At 36.0% G+C, this 12,174-nt stretch overlaps 1 protein-coding gene across 4 annotated transcripts in view; it reads left to right on the forward strand.

The window, feature by feature from the left end:
• PLEKHH2 (pleckstrin homology, MyTH4 and FERM domain containing H2) overlaps positions 1-12,174 on the forward strand; it is a 56,818-nt gene that overhangs the window by 16,850 nt on the left and 27,794 nt on the right. For all 4 annotated transcript variants that reach the window (XR_012579472.1, XM_074537171.1, XM_074537173.1 and 1 more), the window contains 9 exons: positions 2,077-2,139; positions 3,172-3,321; positions 3,770-3,853; positions 5,416-5,497; positions 7,078-7,260; positions 8,606-9,594; positions 10,599-10,674; positions 11,121-11,215; positions 11,852-11,996. Coding sequence is in view for 3 of the 4 variants with exons in the window: in XM_074537171.1 (XP_074393272.1) it covers positions 2,077-2,139; positions 3,172-3,321; positions 3,770-3,853; positions 5,416-5,497; positions 7,078-7,260; positions 8,606-9,594; positions 10,599-10,674; positions 11,121-11,215; positions 11,852-11,996 (1,867 nt within the window). In the remaining variant the exon portion in view is untranslated. The remainder of the gene's footprint in view (positions 1-2,076; positions 2,140-3,171; positions 3,322-3,769; positions 3,854-5,415; positions 5,498-7,077; positions 7,261-8,605; positions 9,595-10,598; positions 10,675-11,120; positions 11,216-11,851; positions 11,997-12,174) is intronic.

Genomic DNA, 12,174 nt, shown 5'->3' on the forward strand with positions numbered 1-12,174 from the left:
GAGAGCCCAGCTGTTTGCAGCTTTAAGCCAAGTGTGAGCTGGTTGCACTGCAGTGGCAGCTGGGTGAACTTGGCAAGCAACATTTTCAGGTTTTAATTGCATTTACTAAACCTGTCACATTGCTGATACTGCCTTACAGATGAAATGACCTTAACTTATGGAACATCAATTGCCAGTTGCTGCCATGCATTTCCAAATTGCCTGTGAAAGTTGATGAACAACTTGCTGCTCATCAATCAATTTCACAATATAAATATCTGAAGTTTTCTGTCATAATATTATAATTTCTGTCATAATTTTAATAGTTTTCTGTCATAATATTAAGGCTCAGAACATTATAGAGTATTAATTCATTATTAGTACCTGCACTTCCACTCTGTTTAGCACAGTGCTTTTACTACAGTGAAATGTTAGCTGACCATATATTCAGAAATAACCACAATTTCTGAATCCCAACTCACTAAAAAATAAATGTCTGAAAAATGATATTAAAGTGAGTCTTGCAAACCAATTTTTTGTTTGAATGTAAAACTAAAAAGACAGATGGAAAGTAACCTTAGAAGTCAAAATTCCAAAAATGAAACTCAAAGTTAAAATCTTAACATGAGGTCATTTAAATATGAAATTAAATATGTGACCAGAGAGGAAAAAAGAAGGATAATCTCCCTGTCCATCTGGCAAATGGATGACTAGGAAGATCATATCCTTATAACTGTTCTTGCAAAACAACTCACTGGAGACCTGACCATAACCATGTGGATTGTGAAATGTTTGTTGCTCTTGTATCAGTGGTGTGTTGTGGTATTATTATAATGTAGACTTTGGGGTTTTGTATTGTATGAGAAAGTACTGGAAGGTGAGTCATAGTTACTTTTTTTTCTGTTAGTTTTCTGGGTTTTTTTTCTGAAAACTCATTTTCTCCATTTTTAGTTATTGATTGATAGAAAATGATGATTCTGTCCTTGTATGGATATGGTGCTAAAGGTTTCATGTGACTAGCAGCATAAGTGGGAAGAGAAAAAAAGAGATGGAGAGTGAAAAAGAAACTGAAAGATGCCAGAAATTGAGTACAAACAAGATAGGATGAAACTGATTATTTTAAAACCATGCAGTAAATTGAAGAAGGAATAAATGGGTTCCATTTGCATTATTTGAATCATATGCTTTTCTTAGACCAATTTTCAAGCTGAATAATGAGTATGGCAATATTAATTATTTGATGAACTGAGGTCTTATCTAGATATTTCCTGAGAACCACTAAGCCCTTAATTCGTGGAATATCTTATGAATTCTCAAGTGTTACTTCAAACCAGGGCTTACTTATTAAAAAGGTCAGCAGAATCAGACTAAAGGGCTGTTAAAAATATCTAACAAAATGTAAACCAAGTATATCTTTCTGGCCTGTTCTGTATTGCTGGGAAAGCCTTCAAAATAAATCCTGTAAAATGCAGGGGTTTTCCAAGGCCCTGGGCAAAGACTGAGCCTGTGATTCATCAGGCATGGCTGAAACGTAAGAGATCAGGGTCTTCTCTCAGAGGTGACCTGCACTTCTCCTTGGACACTGCTCTCTGTCTTCATCCACTGCTGCTGTGCAGCACCTGAGGCCACCTGTCCCTTCTGCCATGTGCTGCCTTCTTTCCTGCAACACTGGAGAAGCCTGGGACAGTCCTTGTAGTATATATCTCCAAAACATTGAATTTGTCAACATCAGAAGGATTAGCAGCCAAGTTCCCTCTACTCTTGCCTCTTTTGGAAGAACATGAGGAAAGTTTCAGGACTATTGTCAAAGGAATTTTTAGTCTTGGTAGCAGGGGAGAAAAAGCAGTGTGTCATATGACAGCTAGAGAATTAATTATGAAAAAAGGTGTATATATTTTTTTCTGTCAAAGAATATTTACAGTGTTTTAATACAGTCACAATTCTCTTCCAGTCTGACACACAGAATTTATCCTTTTATTTTTATGTTCCTGCCCACCACGTGTCCTTTCCTTTTTCAAAACAGACCATGAAAATATGTTTTTCTGATGAGAGGCAGAAGGCATGGCTATTTAACTGCATGTTTTTATACATCTACAGATGCAGCAGCTTGAGAAGCAAGTTATAGATGCTGATCGTCAGGCAGAGAGAGCGTTTCAGCAGGTATAAATGGAATAAATATCTCCATTAGCTGTGTGCATGTGATACTTCAATGAGGTGAAAGTCAAAAAATTGCTTGATTTTTAAGTACTTCTAAAAATGGAGAAGAAGACCGTTTCCTTTAAAGTCTATTGATTTGTCTTAACAGAGAGTTCTATCACCTTTCTTTGCTCACTATTCAGTTCATTTCAATAAAGTCAAAGCTAACATCACAAACCAAAAGTAGATACACTGACTGAGCTTCTTCATTAGTGCATCATGAACCTTTGATACATGATGCATGTGGAAACAAAGGGGAGAGGAAACAATGATCTGTTTTAGAAGATCTGTAAGAAAATAAAATCAGGCTACCCAATACAGCTTTTAAATAGAACTGTTCTGTGTTGTTTGTTCCTCTTGTAGAAGTTACATCTTTTAAAGAATGAGATCGTAGCTAAATATTTAACTGAAGTTGCCTTTTGATTCCAAATAGCAGACTTAAGCTAATGTAGACATTTTATGAACGTATCTCTGGTATCCCTGAAACATTCTTCAGATCTTACTGTGAGACAGATAGAAACTGAAAATTATAAGACTAAAATGTTCATGTACTAATTTGGAGTTAGAAAACATTCCTGACTACAAGCCAAGTATTTTTAAGCAATTTTTTAGAATGCTACTGATAATTTGCTGGGTTTTTTTATAGTGTGCAATTGTTTATTTATTAAAACATTGTTTACAGCTCCCTGTAGATAAATTGCATTCTTCCCATACTGGTGTTTCTAAAAGCTTCTGTGTTACAAAACTAGAAGCTTTTCGCAGATAGTAACAAAACCTGTGTAAGATCTTTCAGTGTTTTGCCAGTCCTGTTGGTATTAAATGAATAGGGAGATATAATGAACTGTGGGGATTCTTCTCAAATAGGTTTCAAAACTTTGCAGGGTTGTCTTGAATCTTAAGTGCAGAGGCAACTTTAAGTTTATTTTGTAATTAAATTACTAGCTTTGACTTGGAGTGTTATGTTCCTTAAACTTTTATATTTGACTTTCCAAATAGGTGCAGATCATGGAAGAGAAATTAAAAGCAGCAAATGTTCAAACAAGTGAATCAGAAACCAGGTTGTATAAGAGATGCCAAGATCTGGAGATCCTGATACAAGATAAAAATGATATAATACAAAAATTGGAGCAACAACTTGAAGAACAGGTTAGGAATAATGGTGTTAAAAAAGAGAAACATCACTTCCCTTTTTAATTATACGAAAGTAAAATAAAAATTTAGAACAATGGAGGACAGAAAAGTTTACCATTATTTCTGTTGTTTGATTAAAGGGGTTCCCATTGGAAGTATATAATTTGAATAATGTTTATTCCTTTTCAAATTAAGCTCTGGCTTCCATTGAAAGAACATGTGACCTTTAAGAGGGGAAAGATGATATTCCTCTTCACTGTCCCCCCTGAAGAGCTTTCATTCTTACTAGAGGAAAGAGGAATAGCAGCCTCTGTGAAGACTCTATTCCTCATTTTTAAAAAATCACCATGTATTACCCAGGAGCCTGAATTACTTCAAGCAGTCTTGGGATTTGTGTCTGAAGATGCTACTCAGGCAGATTATATTACTCAGTGAAAAATATGCTTATGTCAATTTTTTCCAGAAGCAAATAAGACTGCAAGAAGCAAAAATCATAGAAGAAAAAGCAGCTAAAATAAAAGAATGGGTGACAGTCAAGCTTCATGAGGTATAACTCTTGCTACAATACTTACACAGGGAATATAATGGTGTGACTGGATATCCCTTAGACCTTTTGGCTGTTAAAGGCCTGCATGCCTTGGAAACATTGCTTCCCAGTTTCATTGATTTTCTAGTTATTTGCTGGAAAGAGGAGAATTGAAAACAACAGCACAGAGAGCAGAGTGTCCATGTCATGTAAATTCTGATGTCTGATTTGGTCAGCCAGTGTGATCTGGGTCCTCCTTCTGAAGGAAGGACCCAGCACTGGTCTCTGAAATGTCAACTTCTCCACTAGTTGAGAGAGCTTAGCTGGCAAACTCAGCTTATTCAAGCAGATGCCTAAAGTGTGAATAATCTCCAGAAAGCTGACCAAGCCTGCTGGGGCCTGGCAGAAAAAAGGCCTTGACCATTTTTTATTTCACAATGCCCACACTACTCTTAGTCATGAATAGTTTCAGGGACACCAGCTCTAGTTCCAAGAGACCAGTTGTCTCTCTTTTTCCTCTGCTGTGCTACGATAACCATGTCTCTGCCCTGCCTAAAGCTGCCAGCTTTGGGGTGCAGCTGTGCTTTCTCCTCCCTGGGTGTAGAATTCAAAGTTGCTCGTAAAAGTTAAAATCTTACTCTCTTGTAGTTAACTGGAAGTTATACTCAAGTTGAAAAACAATTAAGTTATTGTTTTTGAAGTAAGAAACTAGAAGGTTCTTACATAAAATATTTACTTTTCATCTGTGAGGGCTAAAGTAAATTATTTAGAAATAATTTAATAAAAATACCATTCAATTTAGCTAAAATTACCAGGAAAACATTTGGACAAAATCAAGAATGACTCAAAGTATTTACTTACTCTTTATGGAAAATCTCAAGCTAGTTTCACAGATGTGACTAAGTGTCACTCAGTGGGGAGTGGAATTGCTGGCTCCCTTCTGTGTGACAAGGGATGAGTATCCAGATTCAAATCTGTTTGTCTAATCTGGAGCAGGAGTTTGAACCAGCAACTTTTACCTCCCACTGGGGGGCTACAGCAATGGGTTTTTGGTTTTTTATTTCCTGTACAAACAGTTTTGTTTGGTATAAAGTTTGTTGGCACTTGTTTTGTTTTTTTTTTTTAACTTTCAATGTGGGAGAGTAAGAAGGCATTAGGACCAGAATTCCCTCTGATTCCTCTGCTCACTCTTGGTTTTGCCAAATGGCACAGGAGTTTGTAATTCTAGCCTTCCACTTTTATTGAAAATGCCAATGCAGTTTTCTTTTTCCTCTTATTTATTAAGAATTTTTAAAGCAGTCATGGGTTTGCTTGGTTGGGGGAATGATTTTGGCAGAATTGAGCAAATAATCATTGCAGGAAATTTAGTTGTTCAGAATAAAGAACAACTCTAAATAAAAGAACAGCTCTAAATGAAAGAACTACTCTAAATACCTAGACTGGTATTTAGAGTAGCAGAGAGGAGATTATTATTTGAACTAGCTCTATCCTTAGATAAGCAGAAAGTCAGAGAAAACATAAAAGATGTAATGACTTTAAGATTTGTTTCACCAATGGATGAGATTACATTTATATGCTTTTAGTTAGAGGTGGAAAATCAGAACCTTCGCTTGATCAACCAAAAGCAAACCAAAGAGATGAAAACAGTACAATCTAAACTGCAAGGTAAATGTACAAATCTTCTGAAAACTTTTCCCTCTGTGGCATATTTCTTTCTATTCCCTATTAATGTGTGCATCTACATGATTGAAAATATTCGGTGAAATCACAAAGATTTCAGAGAGTATGAACTGACATACCGGTGACTGCAAATGAAGGTTTTAGGAAGGAATCATTTGGTTTTATGCTGAAAAGACACACAGACAATGCACAACTGGTATTAGTGGGGTGAATGGGTACCACTGTTACTTCAGAGGTTCTGCAAGTAGTAAGATTTTACTGCATTTAGGACAGATGTTTGCTTTCACATCTTTACAGCATAGGTGGTCATAAAACTGTTAAAGAACACATGAATGTCAGTTTGCATTTGCTTTTTCTAGCAAAGGGTCAGCTGGGAATCAGAATTCCAATCAGATATTTTTTGTTACTACCTTTGACTACAGTGATCCAAAATCTTAATTCAGACCCAGTATCACTAAGTTCCTCTCCAAATGGGTATAGCAAATTTAAAACTCATGAAGTGTAAATAGAAAAGAGAGGAATATCCCCTCCAAGAAGCATTATTATAAGATCAAAGTTGAATTTTATTCACCATCACGTTGCCTGTTCACCAGTTGAAGTGTGTCTGAAGGTTCCCATTGTCCTCTCCACATTTGGTTGATTTGACAATTTACTATCATTTGAAAATTTTGTTAATTTGCTACCTAGCCCTCATTTCTTGATAATGTATTTACATATACATGTAAATACACAGGTATTTAGAAATGTATCTTACATATACATGTAAATACACAGGTATTTAGAAATGTGTGTAGAGGAGTGTGTACACAAATAATACGCATAATATATGAGAATACAAAAATTTACAAATTCATATACAATATAAAGTCTTTAAACTAAAATGCACTTTTCTGTTAATGAAGAAACTGGGTAATTTTGGTTCTTTGCTATCTTTTGATAAGTAGCAACATACTTGTTCCATACACTTCTAGTCATTCTCTTCTGAGAGATCTATCTAAAGGCTTTTTGTCACCAAAACTTATGTAGTTTCAAATGCACAGTTACTGATGTGCCCAAAAATATTAAGAAATTTATTACCATTTGCAGTGTCCGTGCTGGTGACAGGCTATAAATTATGAACATGTGGTACTGTTTTAAGCAGTTTTACAGGTAGGGTAAGGGCCTTTTGTTCCTGGATCCACCACAGGGATTTTCATGAACAGGGATGGACAGATTTCATGTTTGAGGCAGTTCATCAATTTCTGCTTTCACTTTCTCTTGTAGTCCTCCTCCAAATAGACCTTCTAAACCTGGTAACTTACTCTTCTGTATTTCCTATGAAATTGTTAAAAGATTTTTTCTTTCCTTTATTACATCAATTTTTAAGAACAGGAAACATTACTCTGAGTTTCTCCTGATACAGAGAGATGTCAGGTAGCTTTTTTTTCCCTATAATACATTTTTATTATCTTTTTTTTCCTAAATTTTAGTTATCTTTAAAGAAAAAAACTTTGCACTGTAAAGAGAAGAGTTGCATAGCTTTTTATATCTCACTAACACAAGATTTCTGAATTACTATTCTTCAGAAGCTACTGGTAAGAAATCTGTTACTTCAACACAAAAGCCTGGAGAGTGTCAGCGACTAAGCAGTTTGACTTTTGGATGCTTTTCAAATAGAGCAAGAAGTCCTCAACCCTCTCCTAAGCTTGAAGAAATAAGCAACGCTTCATCTAAGGAGTCAGCCTACCCTGAAGGCAAAAACATGCCAGGTACCTCGTTATCAACACTGCCATTTTTATTCTGACACAAGCAGGAAACTAAAATCAACAACTCTGTCAGTGCACCCAAACCAGCTGTTTTCAAATTGCATACCACTACTGTCTCCCTCTTCATTGCTACTTTTCTATTACTAGGAAGAAATCATCCTGTTGAGCACTACAGTCTCTGTAATACCACTAATACATTATCTGGCAGCATGCAGAGGCTCCTGGCTGCTTTGGCTGCAAAGTAAAGATGTGGTTGTGACCTTTGCTGTTGCTCTGGTCCTTTGCTCAAATCCCTTGTACTGTTTATGACTTCAGTATTTGCTCCACAGTTAATCATGGTATCCAAAATGTCAACCTAAAGTCTTTTGAAAATCAGAAACTGACAGAGATCCTATGAATATTTTGTGTATTTATATTATAGCAATTATGAACGTGGCTATGTATTCTTACTTCTGTTTTTACAAAGAAGGCAATTGAAGTAAGTGGTTTTTTTCAAGAGAAAGGATAAGACACAGAACCTTAGGCTTGCCTAGATGGAAATAGATAATTTTGGGGACTTCTTTACTTAATGTAGGTGAAATTAACACCTTTGAGTTATTCAGTCCATTTAAACTTTATACAGGTATTTAACACAGACTTTTCCAAGTGTCTGTGTAGAAAAACCCTAGTTCTTGCATCCAGTTTAATTTGAGAACATGCAGGCCTCACTAACATGTTGCAAGCTCTAGCTCTCTCTCGTAAAACCAGGTAAAAGCAAAGAGCAGGAACAAAGCTATTTTTAACACAGCATCTTTCCTGAAGTACTTTCCATGAGACTCTTGTGTATTTTAAGCATTCACCATTGGGAATACAATAATAGCTCCCAGAATAAATTTCTGTGTATAAACACTGTATAAATGCTGAGAATACTTGATTTGTTAATGAAATTCCTTTCTGACAAGCTTTATTAAACTTTAACTTTCCTTAGATTTAATAAAGCAGCTAAATTTGTATGCCCTCTTAAGTAGTTAGCTTTTTGTTAGTTTTATTTGTTTGTTTGTTTTCACACATACATGGCTTTAAAATATGGCTCCAGTCTGCTTATCTTTATATTCATTGACATTTTTAGTTCAGCTAGAACTTTGAGTAACGTTTATTACAGTTTTTTGGCAAACTTAATTTGCATTCAGTCACATTAAAATTTTATGATATTTTTCTTAATGTGTATTATTTACAGTATTAAAAACCATAAATGTTCTCAGCATTTGAAATTATTACCTATTTACTACTTGCAGGCATGATGACAAAACCATTTATAGGCCAGGTTTGCTAAAGTAATTTTCTCCTGTTCATTATATTCCTCCTCCAGAGAAGGATATCCTGGAAACTACTTTTGCTGGTCCTGTACACGAGACAAATAAAGGTCAGAAGTCATTGCAACAAAGTTCCTCTGGTTCAGAGCAGAACAAAAATGTGAGAATAAGCTGCTCATCCAAAGACATAGACAGTGACATGTCAAAGAACTCATGCACTACTGGGAGTGACTGGAGCTCAGATGAGGATGGAGGAAACAATAAAGGACTGAAATCCAGGTGTGCATCAACTCTTTCAAGCCACACATCTGAAGAGAATGCAAGGTACAGTAGAGTGGGAAGTGAAATGTATTTGACAGCTTCTGATGACAGTAGTTCTCTCTTTGAAGAAGAGAGTTTTGATGTTAAGAGGACTCAGCAAAAGAAGCTATACTCATGGCAGCAAGGGTCCCAAAGAAAAGGCCTGAACAATCCGGGTGGAAAGTGCAACTCTGACTTCACAAGGAAAAAGAAAGACCAAGACAGTTCTTCAGATGAACTGAATAAGAAATTTCAATCACAGAGGCTTGATTATTCATCCTCATCCAGTGAGGCAAATACCCCAAGTCCAATTTTAACTCCTTCTCTGACACCCAAACACCCAATTCTAGCAACTTCTGCAGGTTCTCAATGCACAACTCCATCAGATTTTCCCTCAAATTTGCCACATCCAAAGTTAAGGACTCCTAATGTCTTTAGTCTAAATTCAGTGTTAGCAAAGAAACACCTAAGCCAGCCCCAGCTGAGTTCTGACAGAATGTTTGGTAGGAACAGAAATGCCATAAGCATGATCCGTCCATGGAGACCTCAGGAAACAGACATAGATCTGGTGGATGGAGAAGATGCTGGTGTTTTAGAGAAAATGGAGATTAGCTGTGATGAAGGAGTGTTTACCTATGACACCACTGAAGCACAAAATGCTGAAGCCCAGGAACTTTGTGACATGACAAAAAAGGGTGCTAGCAACAAACCTCCAACGCCTCCATTGCATCGATTTCCTTCCTGGGTAAGTGTGCTAATAGGGATTTTTCCTGCTGGCAAAACTAACTTATTTTCATTACTCTCTTCTGGGATTTTTTTTGCCTCTATTTTAATTACTTTCTGTTTATTGACAAGACAGTGCATTACCTTCATCATAACTACAAGCTCAGAATCTAGTTTTATTTTCAGCACAGTATTCCTGCCACTGAAAAACATAGTCTGTATTTTATAGACAAACCTAGATTTTTTTCATGTGACATGTAAGTTATGTATGTCTTCCTGGGTGCATCCAAGGATGTAATGCTTATGACTGCATTTATTTATTTATCTGAACACTAACACAGCCCAAGAATGTTGTCAATGCCCTTGCTGTAACCACTGTACTCACAATCTAGACAATTAAGTTGACAGCAGACAACTACAAATTACAGAAGTAATTGATCACATTTCCAAGTAAAATTTTAAAGCTATCAGTCAGGATATTAAAATAGATATTAATATGTCTTACACAAAATCCAAAATTAGCTGTGTCAAAACTCACTAATTCTGTGGTTTCAGTGTCAAAGACTTCTTAATTAATAATTTATTAAATATATTTATTAATTATTATTCAGGAATAATACATTATGTAACAACTTCTCTATATTTACTGAACTTTTTGCATTATACATTTTGTTATGGTAGCCTTTTAACACAAAATTGTTAAAATGTTGTGTTGTAATGGCATTTCTCTGCTCCTAACACACCATCTTCCATTAAAAACCATTCTTACTGAAGCTTCTTTGGCACCTGATAATAGTATTTTTAAGAATAAGTTACTTACATTGTGTGAAAAATGTCAAAAAAGGCTATGGCTATCAGTGTACAGCACAGAAAAGAAGGATGCATTTTTCAGCTGCTATTGACAATGTCATTTCATGAACCATTTTATCACATAGTTGCACTAACACAAAGACTAGGAGGCTGACCAGAACAAAAGTAATTGTTGTATTTTAATTATCTACTATCAAATTCATTCTGCTTGTATAGGAAAGTAGAATTTATGCTGTAGCCAAATCTGGTTTAAGGATGTCTGAAGCTTTCACCATGGAATCTCTTAATAAAAGTAAGTGGTTTAGCTGTTCATTGTCCCATCGACAAAAGTTTTCTTCTTATGGTGATTTGTGAGCAAGGACCTTTAAAATATTTTTAGAAAAGGTTTATTTAACAGCAGTTTAAAGCCTGGAAGATTATTGGTTATCTTCTGGTACCTCACATCTTGACTTTGTATTGAATTTGTACTTTGTTCATTCCAGTTTACTTTGCATTTCACTACTTTGAAGAATCTATGCCAGGTACCAATTTTAAAAGGGCTAGTGTTTGTGACTGCAATTTTATTTATGTCTTTAAAAGCACTGTAAATTTCAAAAAGCTTTAAATCTCACAGCCAAAACAGTTCAAGAGTTAGTTTGCTTTTTATAGCAGTTATAGAATGCAAAAAAAAAAAATATTAATTTTGTTAATTGGGGGGTGAATTAGGAAGGCAATTTATAAAATATGTTGCTTTTTTAGATGCTGTTTCACTGACTTCATGCTCCATATCTGGATTATATACTTCTCTGATATATAAGAACATGACCACTCCTGTCTACACCACTTTGAAAGGGGTAACTGTATTACTGTTTAAAGAAAATTTTAAAGTACCATTAGGTTTCACATCCAGGAACTTGCTATTTCACATTTGATACTACCATGCCAAATATGTTGTAAGCTGATGTACAGAGATCAAAGACCCCCAGAAGTAATAGAAATGTCAAATAGCTGGAGGAAAAAAAAAAAACTGCCTATAAAATGTTACTGGCCTAGGTCAATTCTTCTTAGGTTCCTTGCTGATTTTTTCCAAAGCCTTGTTAATTATTAAGCAGAACCACATGGCGTTCAATGCCATAATTAAAAGTGTGTGTATGTGTAGAAATGTCTTTGTGTCAGTGCCAAAGCTGTTTCTAGTCACACAGCCAGCAGTCAGTAATCACAGCATTGTTTGTCTTCTGGCAGCCTTTTGTGATTTGGAAAGACCCATGCCTTGAGCTACCTCAGGTTTCTGTTTTAAAGTGTGGGTGTGGTTGAGTCTGCAGAGGGCAGAGGGAATTCAGTTTCACGCTAATATTTTTGTGCCAAAACTCACAAGCCAGGCAAGAACAGCTCTGAGTATTGTGGAGCCAGCAGAGCCCTGCCACAGTATGAAGGAAATGACTGATGCCCTTTATGCAAGGTATCAAAGGATGTTGTGTTCCCTTCTGCAGAAAGCAACCCAAATAAGCAGCAGCCCATTTCTGGATGAGTCGTCAGGATCTGAGGAAGAAGACAGCTCTCGCTCCAGCTCAAGGACTTCCGAGTCCGACTCTCGGAGCAGGAGTGGTCCAGGGAGCCCTCGGGCTATGAAACGAGGTGGGCGAAACCGCAAGAACAAGTAACTTCTGGGAACTTGGAAAGTTTACATGATTGCTTAGGAATTGATTTGTTCACTAAATAGTATGAACATCTAAATTCTAGGCTCTCAAAGCCCAGATCTGTTACTCAGTCAGGAGAAATGGCTTTATTGCTGTTATTATAAATACCTTTTTAA

Source organism: Zonotrichia albicollis, chromosome 3 (genome assembly GCF_047830755.1).
Source record: "Zonotrichia albicollis isolate bZonAlb1 chromosome 3, bZonAlb1.hap1, whole genome shotgun sequence".
Taxonomy (NCBI): Eukaryota; Metazoa; Chordata; class Aves; order Passeriformes; family Passerellidae; genus Zonotrichia; species Zonotrichia albicollis.